General features: G+C 38.3%; 1 protein-coding gene across 1 annotated transcript in view; it reads right to left on the bottom strand.

The window, feature by feature from the left end:
• The window catches only part of AGMO (alkylglycerol monooxygenase), a 165,967-nt gene extending 149,698 nt beyond the window's left edge, over nucleotides 1-16,269 (bottom strand). The window contains exons 1-2 of the mRNA XM_069860355.1: nucleotides 16,140-16,269; nucleotides 10,369-10,499 (exon numbers count right to left, since the gene is read on the bottom strand). Of these exons, the coding sequence (XP_069716456.1) occupies nucleotides 10,369-10,499; nucleotides 16,140-16,244 (236 nt within the window). The 5' untranslated portion in view covers nucleotides 16,245-16,269. The remainder of the gene's footprint in view (nucleotides 1-10,368; nucleotides 10,500-16,139) is intronic.

Raw genomic sequence — 16,269 nt, 5'->3', positions numbered from 1 at the left:
TTTAATTTTCATAAGAGCTGTGTTCTATAAATATTTTTAAAGAAGATTATACGTGTGCAACCAGATTTTTGCAATTCACCTCGTGAGGCATCTGTAAAGTTCAGTATAAATTCCCAATGTCTTTCACAACAGGTCAGAAGGGAGCTGATATTATCCAAACACAAAGAAATGGGTATTTCGTAGCATCTTTTCAATGATCAGGAAATTTAAAACACCTCTTCCAACACAGACTATCAGTTATTACTATGTACTGTTTTCTTACTTTATTCTTTCACTTTTATTAACATATTATGCCTTTGCAGTACATCCAAAGATATATGAACTGGTACATTTCCTCCATTTTTTTAATCAGCTTTCAGTATTTCACCTTCATGTTCTTTTTTTTTTCCAAAGGCTGAGGCCAAGGTGCAAAACTTCAGCTAACCCCCTGCAACACTTTTTTTTATATATGTAATTTGTGGTACAAGTCAGAACTTGATTATTACTTCCTCCATGCTTGAACCACAACTCAACAGCATATAACGCTAGCTGATTACTGTAATTAATTTGGAGTAATCCATCATATCATTATGCAATGCTGGAGAAAGAAGAGTTGCTTAGCTAAGTATTTTTTTTAAATTTACAGTGTGATAGATAGTAAAGTCCAGAGCTCACATTCAATTACGATACTGAAAGTTCAGTTGAACTTTTAAAGGTTTATATTGTTTCTTTCTTTTCTCCCTCAAGTTCCATTTTTGCTTCTTGAAAATACTAAAGAGTAATTAAGAAAACTTTTTCCTCATTTAACTGTTAAAAATAAAAGTAACACAAGCAGATAGGTAAGACTTTGTCATCTTTTAAAATCTTCTGCATGAGGAGTGATAAATACTAGAATAGACATACTATCTAGAAAAACTCATACATTGCATAGATTTACTTTATCTAATTTTGAACATTTCTTCTGAAAATGGTCTTATTATGTGCGAAGTATGCACTTAGGTAACTGTTCTGACTTTAAGAGAGGGTTCTCATCTCCTTGTTTCTAAAGTTCGTACATACTTTACTCAAAGGTGATAATATTTAAGTAAACCATTTCCCCCCTTCTCCTTCCACTGGGTCAGATTATCACTTCCTCTAATTAAAAAAGTCCAAGAAGGAAATTCTGGGAGATGAACTCTCCATGTGGACATGTAGATCTATTTACCATAGATCCCTAGGGCATAATGAAGGAGGGAAAAGGTGGAAGAAATTCAACTGGGAGAAAAAGCAGCTTCCTCTTTTCAAAGAATAAAAGGTCTTATTTTGCTTCCTCAAACTCAGAGATAAACCTTAGAACCTGAAACCAAATTTTAGGAAACCTCTCCCATGGTGCCCAGGGCAGTCACCCACAGGGAAAAGGGTCAGAGACAGTAGTTGTTCCCTCTCTCCTGAGCATGGAGGAAGATCCATGGAAACCCAAGGAAATTGTCTTGGCTCTTGCCACTATTGTAGTCACCACCTCACATCACACTGGGAACTGATCTGGGGCCAAAACCACATCCCTACACTGGACCTACAAAAGCTTAGCTGTCAAGGGCTTTGACAGTGTTGCATCCTTGGAGGTCAGACACAGAGAAACACGTTCAGATACCGTGGTCACAAGGTTAGATTATCATTAAAAACAGCGAGATATTACTAATACGGTTGCCCTAGGTTAAATAAATTCATTTTCATAACCTGATTCAAACTACATGGATGTAAGGTTTCAAAATGTTGAACAAAGGAAGTTTCCCCTCAATAATCTGAAATTATTCAGACCATATATGTAACAGCAGGATACATGAATAATTAAATGTTCTGCAAGCCTTTGTTTCAGAGTGGAAAGTATAAGGATTTCCATTTCCAAAGAGACTCATAGAGCTTTCTTTTCAAGAGGAAAAACTGGCTATAGTCACAATTGTAATAAACACTTTAATAACATGATTTCAGTAAAGAGAAGAACGGGGGAGGAGGTAGAGGAGCCTTGAGAAAAGGTCCATTTGCAAAACAAAGCAAATCTCCTGCAACTGAAATCCCCCTTTATTTCCTGTACAGGTGCCAGGTCTTGAACAGACATCCAATTTATTACTTTGTCATCTGACTTATTAGGGTTGACACAAATCGAGCTGAAATATGCCTGACATACTGCAGTCAAGGCTTTTTTCACGTTTTAGCACACAGCCAAACTTTCCACAAAGTGGAGAGAAGAGGGGTGGGAGCTGCGGGAGTTCTATTCCCTGTTTTCTATCATTAAGATGAATATGATCCTCTCCCCATTCTTAATATGCAAAACCAGTCATGAAATAACCCAAGGCTAAAAAATAATTCACCAAAATGATACAGCTGGGAAATTATTATCAAGTTCTGGAAAGCCCTTGATTACAGGAAATAGCACCTAGATTTTGAGAAAATGTTCCCACCAGACACAAAACCTGAATCATGCTTCTCCTCTTCCTCAGTATGGCTTCCTTCTCTGGCATTTTAGCCTAAATAATGCAAATCCCCAGTTTTCCACCAGGAGAAATAAACTCACTATCAAAATGTAAAATGAAATAAAATTGAGATGAGTTTGATATCTCTACTAGCTATATTATATGCAGCATTGCATAATGTTTTGTTTGACAGAGCCGACCTGTTCTTCACCAGACCTATTCCTGTTGCATTTCACTTTTTATCCTCTAATTTAAGACACTAATATCAATTTAGAGTAATAGACAGAAAAATCATGAAACAACAGATTTGAAGGAAAAGAACATATGTCAGTGTTATGCTTTTTTATTATTAAGTCCAAGTCCTGCCTATATAATTCAAGACATTTGTTTATCTTTGCTTTTTCACACATAAATAAGCTATCAATTAATAATCCAGCACAACTTAAATACTTCCATGACAAGTTCCATTGCTTATAGTGATATACTATCCACGGTACTATTACATTTTGCCCTAAGTTTATGCAAGGTTTTCTGGTAACTTTAATTATATGTGATCTTCAAAAGATTACAAATCCTAGCTTTAAAACTTCAGTACAGCTGAGTTTCTGGCATTGTACTTACTCTTCTTCCTTTATAGGAATGGAAGTTTTATTTCTTTAGACTTATTTATACCTTCCCAGAACACTGGACAGGAAATTCTGCTCCAGCAAATTCAGGGCATGCAGCACTGGGAGACTCTAGAAGGTTTTGTGAGGCAACAGATCCAGTTTTTCTGTATTTGTTTAAAAAACACCATACAAATATAGCATATATGCTTACTTACTACCTTTTTCCAACAGAAGATCTGATTTTGATTTCTCCTACTTGTTTGTTCTACTGAAATCAGCAAATTCACATTATACTTTAAGTTAGATTAGGAACAAGCCTGTAATATTCTCAGAGGTCACAGACAAATAAAAGTAATGAGGAAAGAGAAAAGCTATCCAACTCAGATTTGTTCTTCTGAATTTATCTAGAACAAAGGAACTGGTAAAAGATGACTGTTACTCTGGTCTATGAAAACAGAGTAAAACAAATTCAGTGAGACATCATAGCACATCAAAAGATGAAACCAGGAAAAATATTTATATGAGAATTTCTATTGAACTACTTTGCTCATACTTCTGAACTTTTAACATTATAGTGTGGTTTTGTCCATGACATACACAATGGTGAAAGTCTATTCTTTTTGGAAATACCACTCTGATTTACAGAATCATGAAGAGACATTTTTCCCCAATTTCTGTAACTTCTAGGTGTTGACCCAAGAAACTAGGTTGGCCAGCTCTAAAAATGCTACCCCTGTGCTCCACCTAGTGGAATCCTGATTTAAGATTAATGCATCTTTTAGCAGAGAAGCGCTTCAGTCTGTATTCTTCACAGTAGCAGTTACTTAAGAGTTTTTTACAGTTTTTTTCAAAAGGCATGCAAACTGACACCATTTATCTTAAGTAAAAAATACAGCAACATGGAATAAAAATCTACACAATAGTTAATTAAGAAATTAGGATATTTTGTGAGCAACAGAGACTACTGAATTTAATTAGTAACATATTTCCAATAGGGTAAACTGAGTTCATGGTCTGTGCTTTCACGGAAGAAAACAAGTACAGCTGAGAACAAACACTGGCAGCTTCTCTTTGTTTCTACGGCAGGTGCAAACTTGGGCTCTGAGTTTCAAAAATGGGCAATCATCTAGCCATTTACTGTCCCCACTGTATGGAAAAAGGCAATAATGCAATACTAAGGATGTAGAAAAACATGCATTCTGTAAACAGCAGAGATCACAACCTAAAAGTGCAAGTGGCTCCCTGACAGGCTTCTGGAAAATAAAGCAATCTCTAGAACAATAAGGTAGGTAAGGACCAAAAGTTGTTTCAGTTAATTAATTTGAGAACATCCCAACTCTTCCAAGACTCTCTCCCAAATCCTTCTTTTTAATGTTTATTAGCTTATATGACATTTCATAATAAACTCTGGAGTTTTAAGCTCAGAGTTTTCCTTAGTTATCACACTGATGCACCTGGGAAGGGCTCACCACTGAGAGAAACAGAGACAGTAACAGGGGCTGGGGAGATGATGATAAGCACCTGACGGCAGACAGGTAGCATAGACGTGCCCAAAGCCACAGCATAATTTACACAAAATTTATAAAACTGTGTACAATTGATGCACTAAGAAGATAGTAACTCTTGTGTGGATTAATTATCTTAATATTTACTATTTGAATTCCATTCAATTAATCAATGACAAACTAGATCAAAAGAACTTAATTACACCAAAAATGTTCACATAAAAAGTCATAGTCAGAAACTTAAAATTATTTAGAAAATCCCCTTCCAGATTCACATGTGCCTGCTGAAAATGTTACCAACCTCTACTGCACAGCACTACCCCCTTAATGAAACTCTTTATCCTTCTCTGACTCCTTTACCTACAGAAGATTAGTGAGTCATTTCAAAACCTGTTCTGACAGCACTGTGAAGGTTGTGACCTTTGGCAAAACATGGGAAGAATTAGCAGTGTACATGACCACAGTGATGCTCCTATGAAATACGTAATTGCTTAGCACTATTTGGAGAGTGGAAGAAATGGGGAGGTGAGTAAATTCTGTCTCTCCAGGCTTGTTAACATCCTATTTTTTTGAAGAATCTGTTGACAGGTGGTGTCACGAATTGCCATGGCTCGCTGCTGCAGGCAAGGTTGTGACTGCAGGTTCAGTGAAGCCTGAGCCGATCCAGCTCTTGGTTACCACATTCCCACTCACTTGCCTGACTCTTTGCCTTAAGCAAATACCTTTTTTCTCCCAGGGAACTGAAATACCTCTGCACAGGGTCAGACAAGCACCTGAACTGACACAAGTGAAAGGGAGGACTACGTAAATGAGTATAGGAAGGACAGAAGTGCAAGTGCTCAGAATTTAGGTTGGTTTAGGGGCATGGCATAGCAAGGCATGGGACGGAAGCTTTACTTCTCATTTAACCAGGTTAAGTGATTACCTTTCCAGTTTAGCCCTGACTGCTCATCACTGCCCTATGTGTGGTGGTTACCAGCCCTCAGACCTGCCAACGTAATTGCGTGCATAGTTGCTCCTTGACCTGGCTCTGTCAAAATGAATGCAGCTGAGCTTAAACACCTCTTTTATAGTTCTTGGGGGGCTTTTGTTTCTGCTTTTAGCTGGATCACTTTGTCAGGACCGGGTTAGGGAGCAATTAAATGTGCAGTTATGTTGGAAGATCTGAGGGGGCAGCTGGATCAGAAGCAACACATCTGACCATGCTCTAAATAAACATCTGTCCAAAGCCTTAGACAAGCAGATGTGGAGGAAAAAAAAATATACCTAAGAAGTCTTGAAGTGAAAATACAATTTATGTGAAACTGCATGTACCAAATTTTCTTCCAAGACGTGTAATCACTGATCTATGAGATTATAATTTTCTACAGTTATATGTGACGTATTTAGTATATACTTCAGGAAACCAGAGCATACTTTTAATGGATAAATCCATGCAGGCAAGTATTTTGTGTTCTGTCAGGACACTAGCAGCTCCACAGAGTTGTGAACTGCTTGCACCAACTTGAACTAAGTTTGTTCTAATCAGTTCTGCATCTTGTTACACTTAAGAAGTGAAAACTTCTGGTTTCAGACTGAAATTCTACATACATTTTAAGGCTGATAACTCAGTAATGCTACAACAAAAAAATTAAGCATTTTTTTATCCTGCAACCCTGACTACTTTTTACTAAGCCTGTTTCTTGTTCTGGTACATGACTTCGCACAGTAAAAATTGATGCAGTTTAACATGATTAGGGAGGGTGTTTTCCTGGATCTGCTTCCCGGGCCACTTCAGCACAAGTTAACACAAACACTGATGGTGGCAGAGGCAAGAGGAGGTGCAGACACAGGAATGAGCAATCAGAAGTAGAGTCAGTCAAAGGTGCTTCATTTGGCAGCAGCAGTGGCCTAAAATCTACACGAAACTGCCCCTTCAATCTAACCTTTGGAAAAAGATTATTTAAAAACCAGATGAAGTATGACACTGGTTTACAGGAAAAACAGGTTTTGTACTCCTTTGATTCAATTATTGCTCCTGTGCAATAAGATCCATAAGAGAATGGAGTAATCAAAAAGCTTTTTTCTCAATCCTTCGTGCTGTTCAGTAGCACTTCAGAGAACTTTAACCTCCTCTGTTTCAAAATCCAAAGTAAATAATATATAAAAATTGTAATGTTCTTTAGAAATTGAGATGTACATTGCAGATTTGACTGAAAAAAACTTTGTTAGATACATATACACACTCACACGGACTCATACACTGTATGACTGTGTTGCAGAGTTGAACACTAAAAACTGGCAATTGAGCATAACCATCAAGAGTGGAACTTTCCCAAGTAGTTTAAAATGTACCTACCTCAGGTATCCCCCAAACATTTTTTTATTTGATCTGTGTTCTGCTGCTTTAAAAGAAGAAATGGGCCAATGTGAAATAATGCACATACTTGTATAGTGGATATTTATACCCAAAATAAACTTTGTCTTAGGAGAATATTTTTAAAGCAGCATTTCAAGTCTATTCGCAATGGTTAGTTAGAAATGTTATTTATTTATTTAGAATAAAAGTTCTCATAAATTTTTTTAAACATCAACATTTAGGATGCCAGGATTAAGCTTAGAAACTCAAATTTCTCCCTTTCCCCCAAAATACTTTTAATTGCATATAACATTTAGTATTCAGACATGCAGAGGAATGCATAGTATGCATTAAGGCAGAGAAAAGCATATTTAGGAAATGTATGGGCTATTTAACAAGAGACTATATGTACACACAAATTAATTCAACTTACTATATACTGCTGAGTCTAATAAGTGTAAAACCAAAACACATTGCCTTGTCCAATTAAACCTTTCCTCTTGCACCTACATTTTTAATATTTCCATATGAATATCAATAATTTACAATTTGCATTTTCTCCAACAATTAACTGAGAAACACTGAAAAAATATTGTTTTCTCTCAAGATATGTAGTAGTTCTGTTACACAGACTGTGAAATGGAAAAACATACTCAAAGGCTGAATATGGTCTGTGACACCTATTTTTTTCATGAAATGTACAGACCTCTTTGCAATGATGCATCTGAAACTCCATTCTAACTAATAGACCGAAGCCCACCATTTTAGATTTAACCACAGATTTTTTTAAGGAAGTGGCAAACCATTGCTGCTAGTTGAGAAAATGAAAATTAGTCCCTGGGAGAGGATACAATCAATGGTGTGTTAATCTAACCTTCAGCTGTTAATGATTTGCACTACTATTTCCCCTGATGCTGTGGGTTCTGCTGAAATATTGTTTTAGCAGTTTCTGTCAGCTTTCCCTACTTTTTTTTTTAGCCTGAAAGGGAAAGCCTGAAGTGAAAGTCTTAGCAACAGATTTCGCATGTGCTTTTTTTTTTTCTTTCTTTTTTTTTTTTTTCTGACCCAGCTCTTTCACACCATGGAAGCAAAAGACAGAAGGGTAAACTGTTCTGTTTTTAAAGTTCAAGCCCTTTTAGCTAGTCAGTTATTCACAACTCCTCTTACTTACAAAAAAGAGGTGTTACACTAAGCAGTCACCACTATAATTCTAATATTAACATGCAATTAAAAAATTCAGAAAGTCTGGGTTTTACCTGCTATTTTCACATTCAGCCACAAAATTAAAAGCTTTACAGAACTTTTTTTGGAAAGAACTTCTGAGTTGGGTCTTGCATTTCTAGCCATGAGGGCCACACAAGCAACCTGGAAGAGATTTCTTGTGCTGGTGCAGCTATAAACAAGCTACTGATCCTGCAGATTTGCCTGTGAAGTTTGTGTCCTTAAGGATCATTTGGTTTGCTCAGTTGAAACAAAGTTGCAAAATAATTAGTATTCAAAAGAAAACTGCATAGCCCACAAGCCAAATTCTGCAGCAAAGTACCAAGTGCCAAAATAATAAAACTACTCAGCACTTTGCAAAGCTGCATTCTACACATGCAACAATAGTTTTCTTAGAGAGCATTTGTTCCAGGAGTAAGTGCATCTGAAGTATTTTAGTATTCTTAAAATAAAGCCAAAAGGCCTCACAAAACCATTAGTTTACATGTATCTCAGTCCCCTTGTTCAACTTAAACTGTCCTGAATATTTCAGATTAAAAAAACAAGTATTTTGCATGGTAAACCTGTGAATTGTATAGCTGTCTAGAAATTCTGGGTTAAGCTGAAGAAGTGACATTTTAAATATTTCAATATTAGCTGCAGGCAAACTAGAATAAGTCTTTATCAGATTTGTGTGATGGTGCACAAAAGCCTAATGTATCAATAAATATTTATTACAGCTTAAAATATAATGGAAAATCAAATGCTTCTCCTTCAAGATTATGCTCACAAGTCACATAAAAAGCAACAAAATCATTTGAATATAGGTTGTACATCAGCAGCAAGAACAGCTTCATGAAATTCTCAAAGCACTTAAACATTATTTTATGTTTTAATATTTCTCATGCTGAAAGCTCATGCCTTAGTTGCAGATATAGGAATAGTTTCAGAGAGTATCTCTAAATTACATTATTTATCTACTAAACTCCATTAAAGACTTCATCCATTACATTTACTACTGATAACCAAGATAATCAATCACAAATTGTCATTGTACCTAATTTAAATGCACAGACATAGACCTTGTTAAAACTTTTCTTGATTAAATTTTTTTCTAAAAGAGAAAAAATCAACTAAATGTCAAATGTTCATATGTTAAAAAGCAGGTGATTTACACATTTCAGAAAAATAGGGCTCCAACACCATTTTAGGGTATAACTTGTTAGAAGGGATAATTTTTTGTTGCCACGCTCTTTTAATGTATTTTATCAACAACCTGGACTGAAAAACAAGATTTCTAGTAAAATTTACCATGACAAAAACCAGAGGTGTCCAAGTACCAAAGACAACATTTCATGGATTCAAACTATTTCAGGGTGACCAAATGTATAATATTTCTGCGTGGCCAAATATAAGATCATATTGCCCGTGCATGAGTAGTGTTAAGCCACAGAATCTAAAAAAATATATGGGGATGAACACACAAAGGATCTGGGACATATAAAGGGAGGAACAAGTAGTAGAAATTCAGAACAAATTACTTCATTGTTTGGCACATGTAGTAATTTCTGAAATACAGAGTGCACTTGAGACATCAGCACCAAGAAGGCTGAAAACAGCAGAGGATTCTGAAAAAGGACTGTGAGAATAATTGGAAGACTTGAAAATATAGCATACAGACAAATTCAAATAATAGAATTTTTTCTTCATGTAATGAACAGATTATCTGCAATTTGATGTTAATATGCAAATTCATACACAGGGAATAGAAATGTAATCCCATTCTAACAGAAAAGATGTAATAAAATCTATCATCTGGAAGCTCACATCATGCAAAGGCAGACATGATATTCCTTAGAAGTAATTAAAGCTCCTGAAAAATACTTAGAGAAATTTATACAAAGAATTTTCTGGATTCCCTGCTACGGGACATCTAGTAACCCACAGTACATATTTCTTGAAAAAACAACTCAGATTCTAACATAGTCTAACATAAGACACGATCAAGTCAGCTAAAGTCCCAGAACTGGCAAAAGGTGACAGCCAATATCAAATATAGGTGAATATAATTTGTGCTGGAAAATATCATGCAAGTGTCATATTTAGCCTTACAGATTAGAAAAGACATATAAACTCTTGATGCTACTACATTTTAGCAAAGTAAGATCCAGATGCCTGGATCATTACAGTCGTTTTGGATTAGCAATAACAACTCCAATAAATAATTCTCCCTTCTTCCTTCATAGTGATTAAAACCAACCTTTAGGTAATATAACATGTATACTTACTCTGGCAGTCGAGACAGGATACCTAAAGAAAGAGAACTTATGCCATCGTTGATCCGACCTGGCAGCTTACGCTTCTGAAACCAGCTGACAACAAACTCCAGCCCAATAAAAGCAACAAAGAATGGAATACTCTGAAAAAAAAGTTTGAAGAAAAGAAGTCACAACGCAAGTAGAACTAGATCCACTTTTCCTAACAGTAGTTTATGTAGCCAGATAATTCTCGAGCTGCCTGGAACCTTACTAGCCTTGAAGCTCCACATGGAGATTATAAATCAGAACAACCAATGACACTATTTAATCAATCCAGAAAACCAGTATAAATCCAGCACTCTAACCTCCACCCATGCTATTTTCTTCTCTATCTTCTGCACCTAAATTGCTACATGGGATTAAAACACAACACAAGTGTCTTTCCAAACGTGTATTTCTCATGTTCAAGTAAATCAGTTAGAGCAGCAACATTTGTGGACTTCTCTAACCACAAGGTAAAACAGAAACTGCTTTTTATATGATATGTAAGCAGTTCTTTCATGTGTTCAACCATTGAATTTGTCACCTAACAATATTATCTGAAAGAGATATTAAAGTGAGTTTCTTTGTACTTGGTATTTCTGTTGCCATGCTTCTTGCTGCAGATAAGAACAGCTCTTCTGTATATGTTTTCACCAGAGAACCCAGTAACTATGCAGCCCATTCCAATTTAAGCCATACAACATGGTCCTTTTTCCAGGCCAATTAGCAATGATACAATGTTCCCTTTTTTATTTGGGGTTGTAATAACTGTAAAATAATTTTCTGCCTTTCTGAAAAAAAGTATAACATTGACTGAGACTGGAACATTTTTCACTCACAGCACTGTTTCAGTCTAGAATTCAATTCACACTGTCGTCCATCTTGCATCCCAGATCAAACAGCAAGGTGAAAATGCACAGGAACACCATCCAGTAGAGAAAGGTATGGCTGTGACTAGTGGCAGGACTGATACCATTATTGTGATAATACCATGTTTTATCACTGCAAAAAGATTGTTACAGCTGTTTGCAAATTTGCATCAGCAACGGCAAGAAGAAAGGATTGAGTAATAGTAAGTGGAAGAAGGTGTCTTTTACTGATGTCTTTTACTGATGTTCGTGTCTTGGCAGCCCATGAACTTTGTGGGTGATAGGAATGATGAGGTAGCGGCAGCATATGAGCCACTACCACCAAAATCCAGAAGGCTTGTGGCAAGGAAAATAGGAAGCAGCTATTTTACTTCCATCAGATCTCTGTGCACATGAAATATTTCTTCAGCTGCCTCCCTCACTCTGTGGAAAACTTTTAGGTGACCTTGGAAACATTCAGAATGGCAGCTCCTTCCTTGTGGCATTAAGGTATAACATTCCGAGAATGTTTTGCAGAGCCAGAGAAACACAAGATCAGTGAGACTTGCTGGACCATTATGGGAGGCATCGCACTGCCAAATCTGCCCTGTTAATCTTCTGCTGCCCCTTTCAAGTGACCTGCAAATACATATTCACCGACTTAAACCCTCCAAGCTACAATGCGGTAGAAGACAGGCTGTTCCTACCTATACAACATTTTAATGGAAGAAGCATGTTGCCTCTGCAAATGCCATTGCACTTTGGAAGGTGCTCATTTTTGTTGCCGAGTGAGATATGATCCAGGAATTCCTACCAGGCTGAGACACTAAAGAGACTAAGATGGATATAGACCAGATTGCTGAGTTGAAGAAGAATCGGATGATTCAAACCATGCAAGCAGCAAGAGATTTATAGCGTCTAGGAAATGCAAAAGTTCATAAACTTCAGCAGCTAAGGGTTAGGTTACAATAACAGATGAACAGAGATTAGTATCAACGTGGCACTTTTTAATTTAGATGCCTAGATTGCTCTTAGCATTTTAGATGTCCAAAAGTCTGTTTAGGATACAGACTAACTGATGATATAAAAACCTTTGAAAGTAAAGAAAGAGCTATGGGCAAAGCCTAAACAGCACCCAAGAAAAATAATGTGGTAAATCTTTGGATATTTGAAATCAATAATACATAAAGAAAGAAAGAAAAACCTACCATATCCCATGACCTTCCTTTTGAAATCATTGAAACATTCTATGAAAATATAAACACTCCTTGTTTTGCTGTAGCTGCCTCATTTCTAAGTAGACAAGACTATTAATGTAAATTTTGTATTAGATATAAATAAAGAACAGATGACTAACTTATCAAACAAAGGTTGATGACCACAGCTGTACACAGAGGTAAGAATGGACTCATAAAGAACCCCTCAGAAACACTTGACCTCGATATTAGGAGCCAGGTCCAGCACAGACTACAAGCAGTTCAGAATTTTGGAATACCAGAAACTGCACAACAAACTCAATGAGCTCGGGACAGAAAAAGTGGGATGCTTTCTTCATGAAATGAAAACAGTGAATAGGAAATATACAATGCCTGTATTCTACGTGGCAATTCACTTTACCTAGCAACCTCTGAAAAGGTTAAAATACTTGACTTCATTCTAATGTGTACTACCATAACTTCTTTCCCATTGACTGCATTAAATATTTTCTTCCCACTGTGAAGCTGTGAGACAACCGAGCATTTGACAGCACTTTTTGACTCACAAATAGAGAGTGTCCTAGCAAGGAGGATAGAGAAACGTTCAGACAGCCTTAACCTCCTGCCCATTAAGGAGCTTGTGAAAAGAAGATTTATGGCATAGCTCTTGGTATCTAAGAAATTACTGCTCTCTCTCACACACCCACATTAAGCTTTGTCCAAAGCAGATCAAAGGGATCAACAATGTCAAAACTAGTACGTATTATTTATATGACCATAACACCTAACAGCCATTGTCATGGAGCAGGATCACACTGTGCTAAATGCTATACAAACAGAAGGAAAAGGCACTCCCCGTCCCAAACAGCTGTAAGACAGCAGAAGGATAATGCAAATAATCGAGGAAGAAAGGATACAGTCAATAATATAGATAGTAGTCTCACTAGCCTAACTATATTATTTTTTTTTCCTTTTTTGTTTAAGTTAAAATTACAATCAAGACATGTAAGGGAACACCTGAGGATCGGTAGCAAAAGTTTTCATGGACTACACCTACAAACAGTATGGCACAAAGTTAAGAAATAGCCTCTGTTGGCATCACAGGTCAGAGAAAGATGCTGGATCCTGTTTGATGTCTTCTAGCCTGTTTTAATCTCTGTTTCCAGTTTCTTTCTCTTTACCCATCACCAGAAATATTAAATGGATATTTGCATTAGCTTGTGGTTTAGTCGAATAACTAACTCATAACTTGAAAGTCCTACTCTCTCTCAGCTACAGGACGTGGGGACCTTCACATACAGCTCTGCCAACATATAGAGAAGGACGCAGGGACTGGGAGCTGTCCTGCCTCTGAAAATGGAAGTAATATGACCACAGACAGAAAGTACACCACACAAGTTATTCTGCTTTTAAAATCAGAGCTGCTTCACCCAGTGCTGTCATTTGCTGCCCAGACGTAACAGCACAGCTGACTCTAGCTCGAAGGAGGTAAACCTATGAAATGCACATATTTTGTAATTCACCAAAGCGCTCAATTTCGCAGAGCACTAAAAACATGAGTATTTGAGTGATTAGGAGATGCTGTCACCTGCCTAACGTTAGGTCCATATCCCTACAGGTGTAGCCATGTGATCTACTAGAAATACCCTCCTCCAATACATGATAGATCACAGATCTGACATCCGAATCTCACTTCCATACAGTGGCTGAGCCAAACAAACCCCAAACACATTGCTTAGGTGACACTAATGTAATCACTAGTTTATTTCACACCTGCATCATCATTACTGTCTTTTAGAATTACTTGCTTGAGCTGAGGCCTTAGTTTATTACCAGCTCTACACTAGAAATGTTTTTTTTTTCTGTGCTGGTCTGTGCTCAGACAGGTACTTGTGTATTTGTACCAACTCAACAGGGTATCACTTCAAGTCCCCATTAAATGGCTCATCAGGTCACTATTATATCTAGCTCTGTGGAATCACATGGATCTGCTCCTGTTGCAGGTGTTCCCTAAACAGTCCAACAAATGCTACCAGAACAGTCGGTCAAATCAACAGTAGTGGAGAAGGACTGTAGATAGTTACTATCGACCCTCAAGCACATGGCCAGAAAGACAAAGTATGAACACTGATTAGGCTCAAAATCATAGAGTTGACAGTTATACCACTGTAACACTTCTACACACCCACTTAGTAAAGCATCAAAAGATCTGTTCTGGCAACAAATGCACTAAGGAAGGCGATTCTAGTACAACTAACCCAAGACAGCAATTATAGGAAAGTAAAACTGAAATGGGAAACATTTTTCAGTGTAGTTTTTTGCTAAGTATGTACTCCTCACAAACTTATCCCATTGGTGCTCTACAACAGCAAAAGCCTGCAGGCATTTTTATAATGCAAAGAACTATCAAGAAAACTTCCACAAACTTTTGTAGCTTCGTGCCCTGTAAAAGTAGTTCCAGGTTTGGCCAAGGTCTGAGATAAATCTCGCACAGGTCTGCACAGAAGAGGAAAGCCCAGGGATGTTAAGGAATGCTGCTGGCAAAAAGAGAATGATACGTGGTTGGCAATGTGGGAACAGTAAAAGGAATTGAGATAGGCAATATAGCTGAAGGGAGAGCTTAGCTGACTAGTCAAAACTGTCAAGCTCTGGACAGTCTTCCTTGATCGTGAGGCTATGGCTCCATTGCAAAATGCCTCTGAGGAAAGCAGACACTGCATGCAAAGGCTGGATTCGCAGCAGCTGTCTGCTTACCCTGTCCAGGAGGGCAACACTCGCTGATAACAGCCATCAGCTGCGGCAAACTGTGATTCCCAGAAAGCTGCTGACAGGGCTGCAGTGCTCTGCCCAACCCATCTAACCCCCACTGCTACCCAACAGCAGCCTCTGCACAACAGTCCAAGGTTTACCTGGCAGAGGAGTTAGTCAAAGCTAACAGAATCCTTCTGTAAAAAGCGTGGGTCTGGACTGAATTTACTTCGACGAGGGCAAAACAGTGTTAATCTGCTGTCTCCATGAAAAGCTCACATAGGTTTGAGGCTCAGCTGGAGCTTGGCACCAAGGTGTGTGCAATAGGAAAGGGAGAAGGGTGCAGAGGTACCTTGATTTAAGTGGGAAAGCTGGCAGGGCAGGAGGGGAGGGAGGAACACGCTGCTGCCTGCTGACAGGGAACTTCTCGCCCTTGACCTCTGTACTCTCGCCTTGGAGCTTCAGGAGACAGCAGCGTCCCAACGCAAACATTTGTTCTCGCACTCTTAAACAATCTTTATTTTCTTATTTTAAACAGATTTTTTTATTATTATTATTATTTTTCTTTCCTTGAGTTTGTAGCGCTCGCCTTAAGGGCACACAGAGACCTGACAGCCGAACACAGAATCGTGTTCGCTGGTGTCCTCGGTTCAGGCCTCTGTCTCGACATCCCGCGGCACCAACGCCCTGAGCATCAGCCCTCAGGTAGCTGGGGTGCTTCTCTGAAAACTAACTCCTCCTATCCGGAAAAAACATCCGAGCCTTCATTTAAAATAGATTTAAACAGGGTGCACGGCTGCACAGGCAGCTTGCAGAGAGCCCAGAAGCGAAACTGGCCAGTCGAGAGGGATTTAATCTGAATTTAGGTGCCTTAGAGCCGTCACCGTGCTGGGCGGAGGGGACGGCAAAGGATGCTGGCGGGGGGGGGGGGGGAGACGGAGAGGAGAGGGGAGGAGGGGGCTCTCACCTTCCCCACGTAGTCGGGCACGTCGTCCAGCGCCGGGAAGGAGCTCTCTGCGGGGGGCAGGAGGTAGAAGAGGGCGCGGAGCTGCTGTCCCGGCGCGGTGCCCATGGCCGCGGGCGGGCGGGACCAGCCC

This window comes from Phaenicophaeus curvirostris, chromosome 6 (genome assembly GCF_032191515.1).
Source record: "Phaenicophaeus curvirostris isolate KB17595 chromosome 6, BPBGC_Pcur_1.0, whole genome shotgun sequence".
Classification (NCBI taxonomy): Eukaryota; Metazoa; Chordata; class Aves; order Cuculiformes; family Cuculidae; genus Phaenicophaeus; species Phaenicophaeus curvirostris.
The sequence above is the reverse complement of the archived record's forward strand: the minus strand, read 5'-3'. Positions and strand labels throughout refer to the sequence as shown.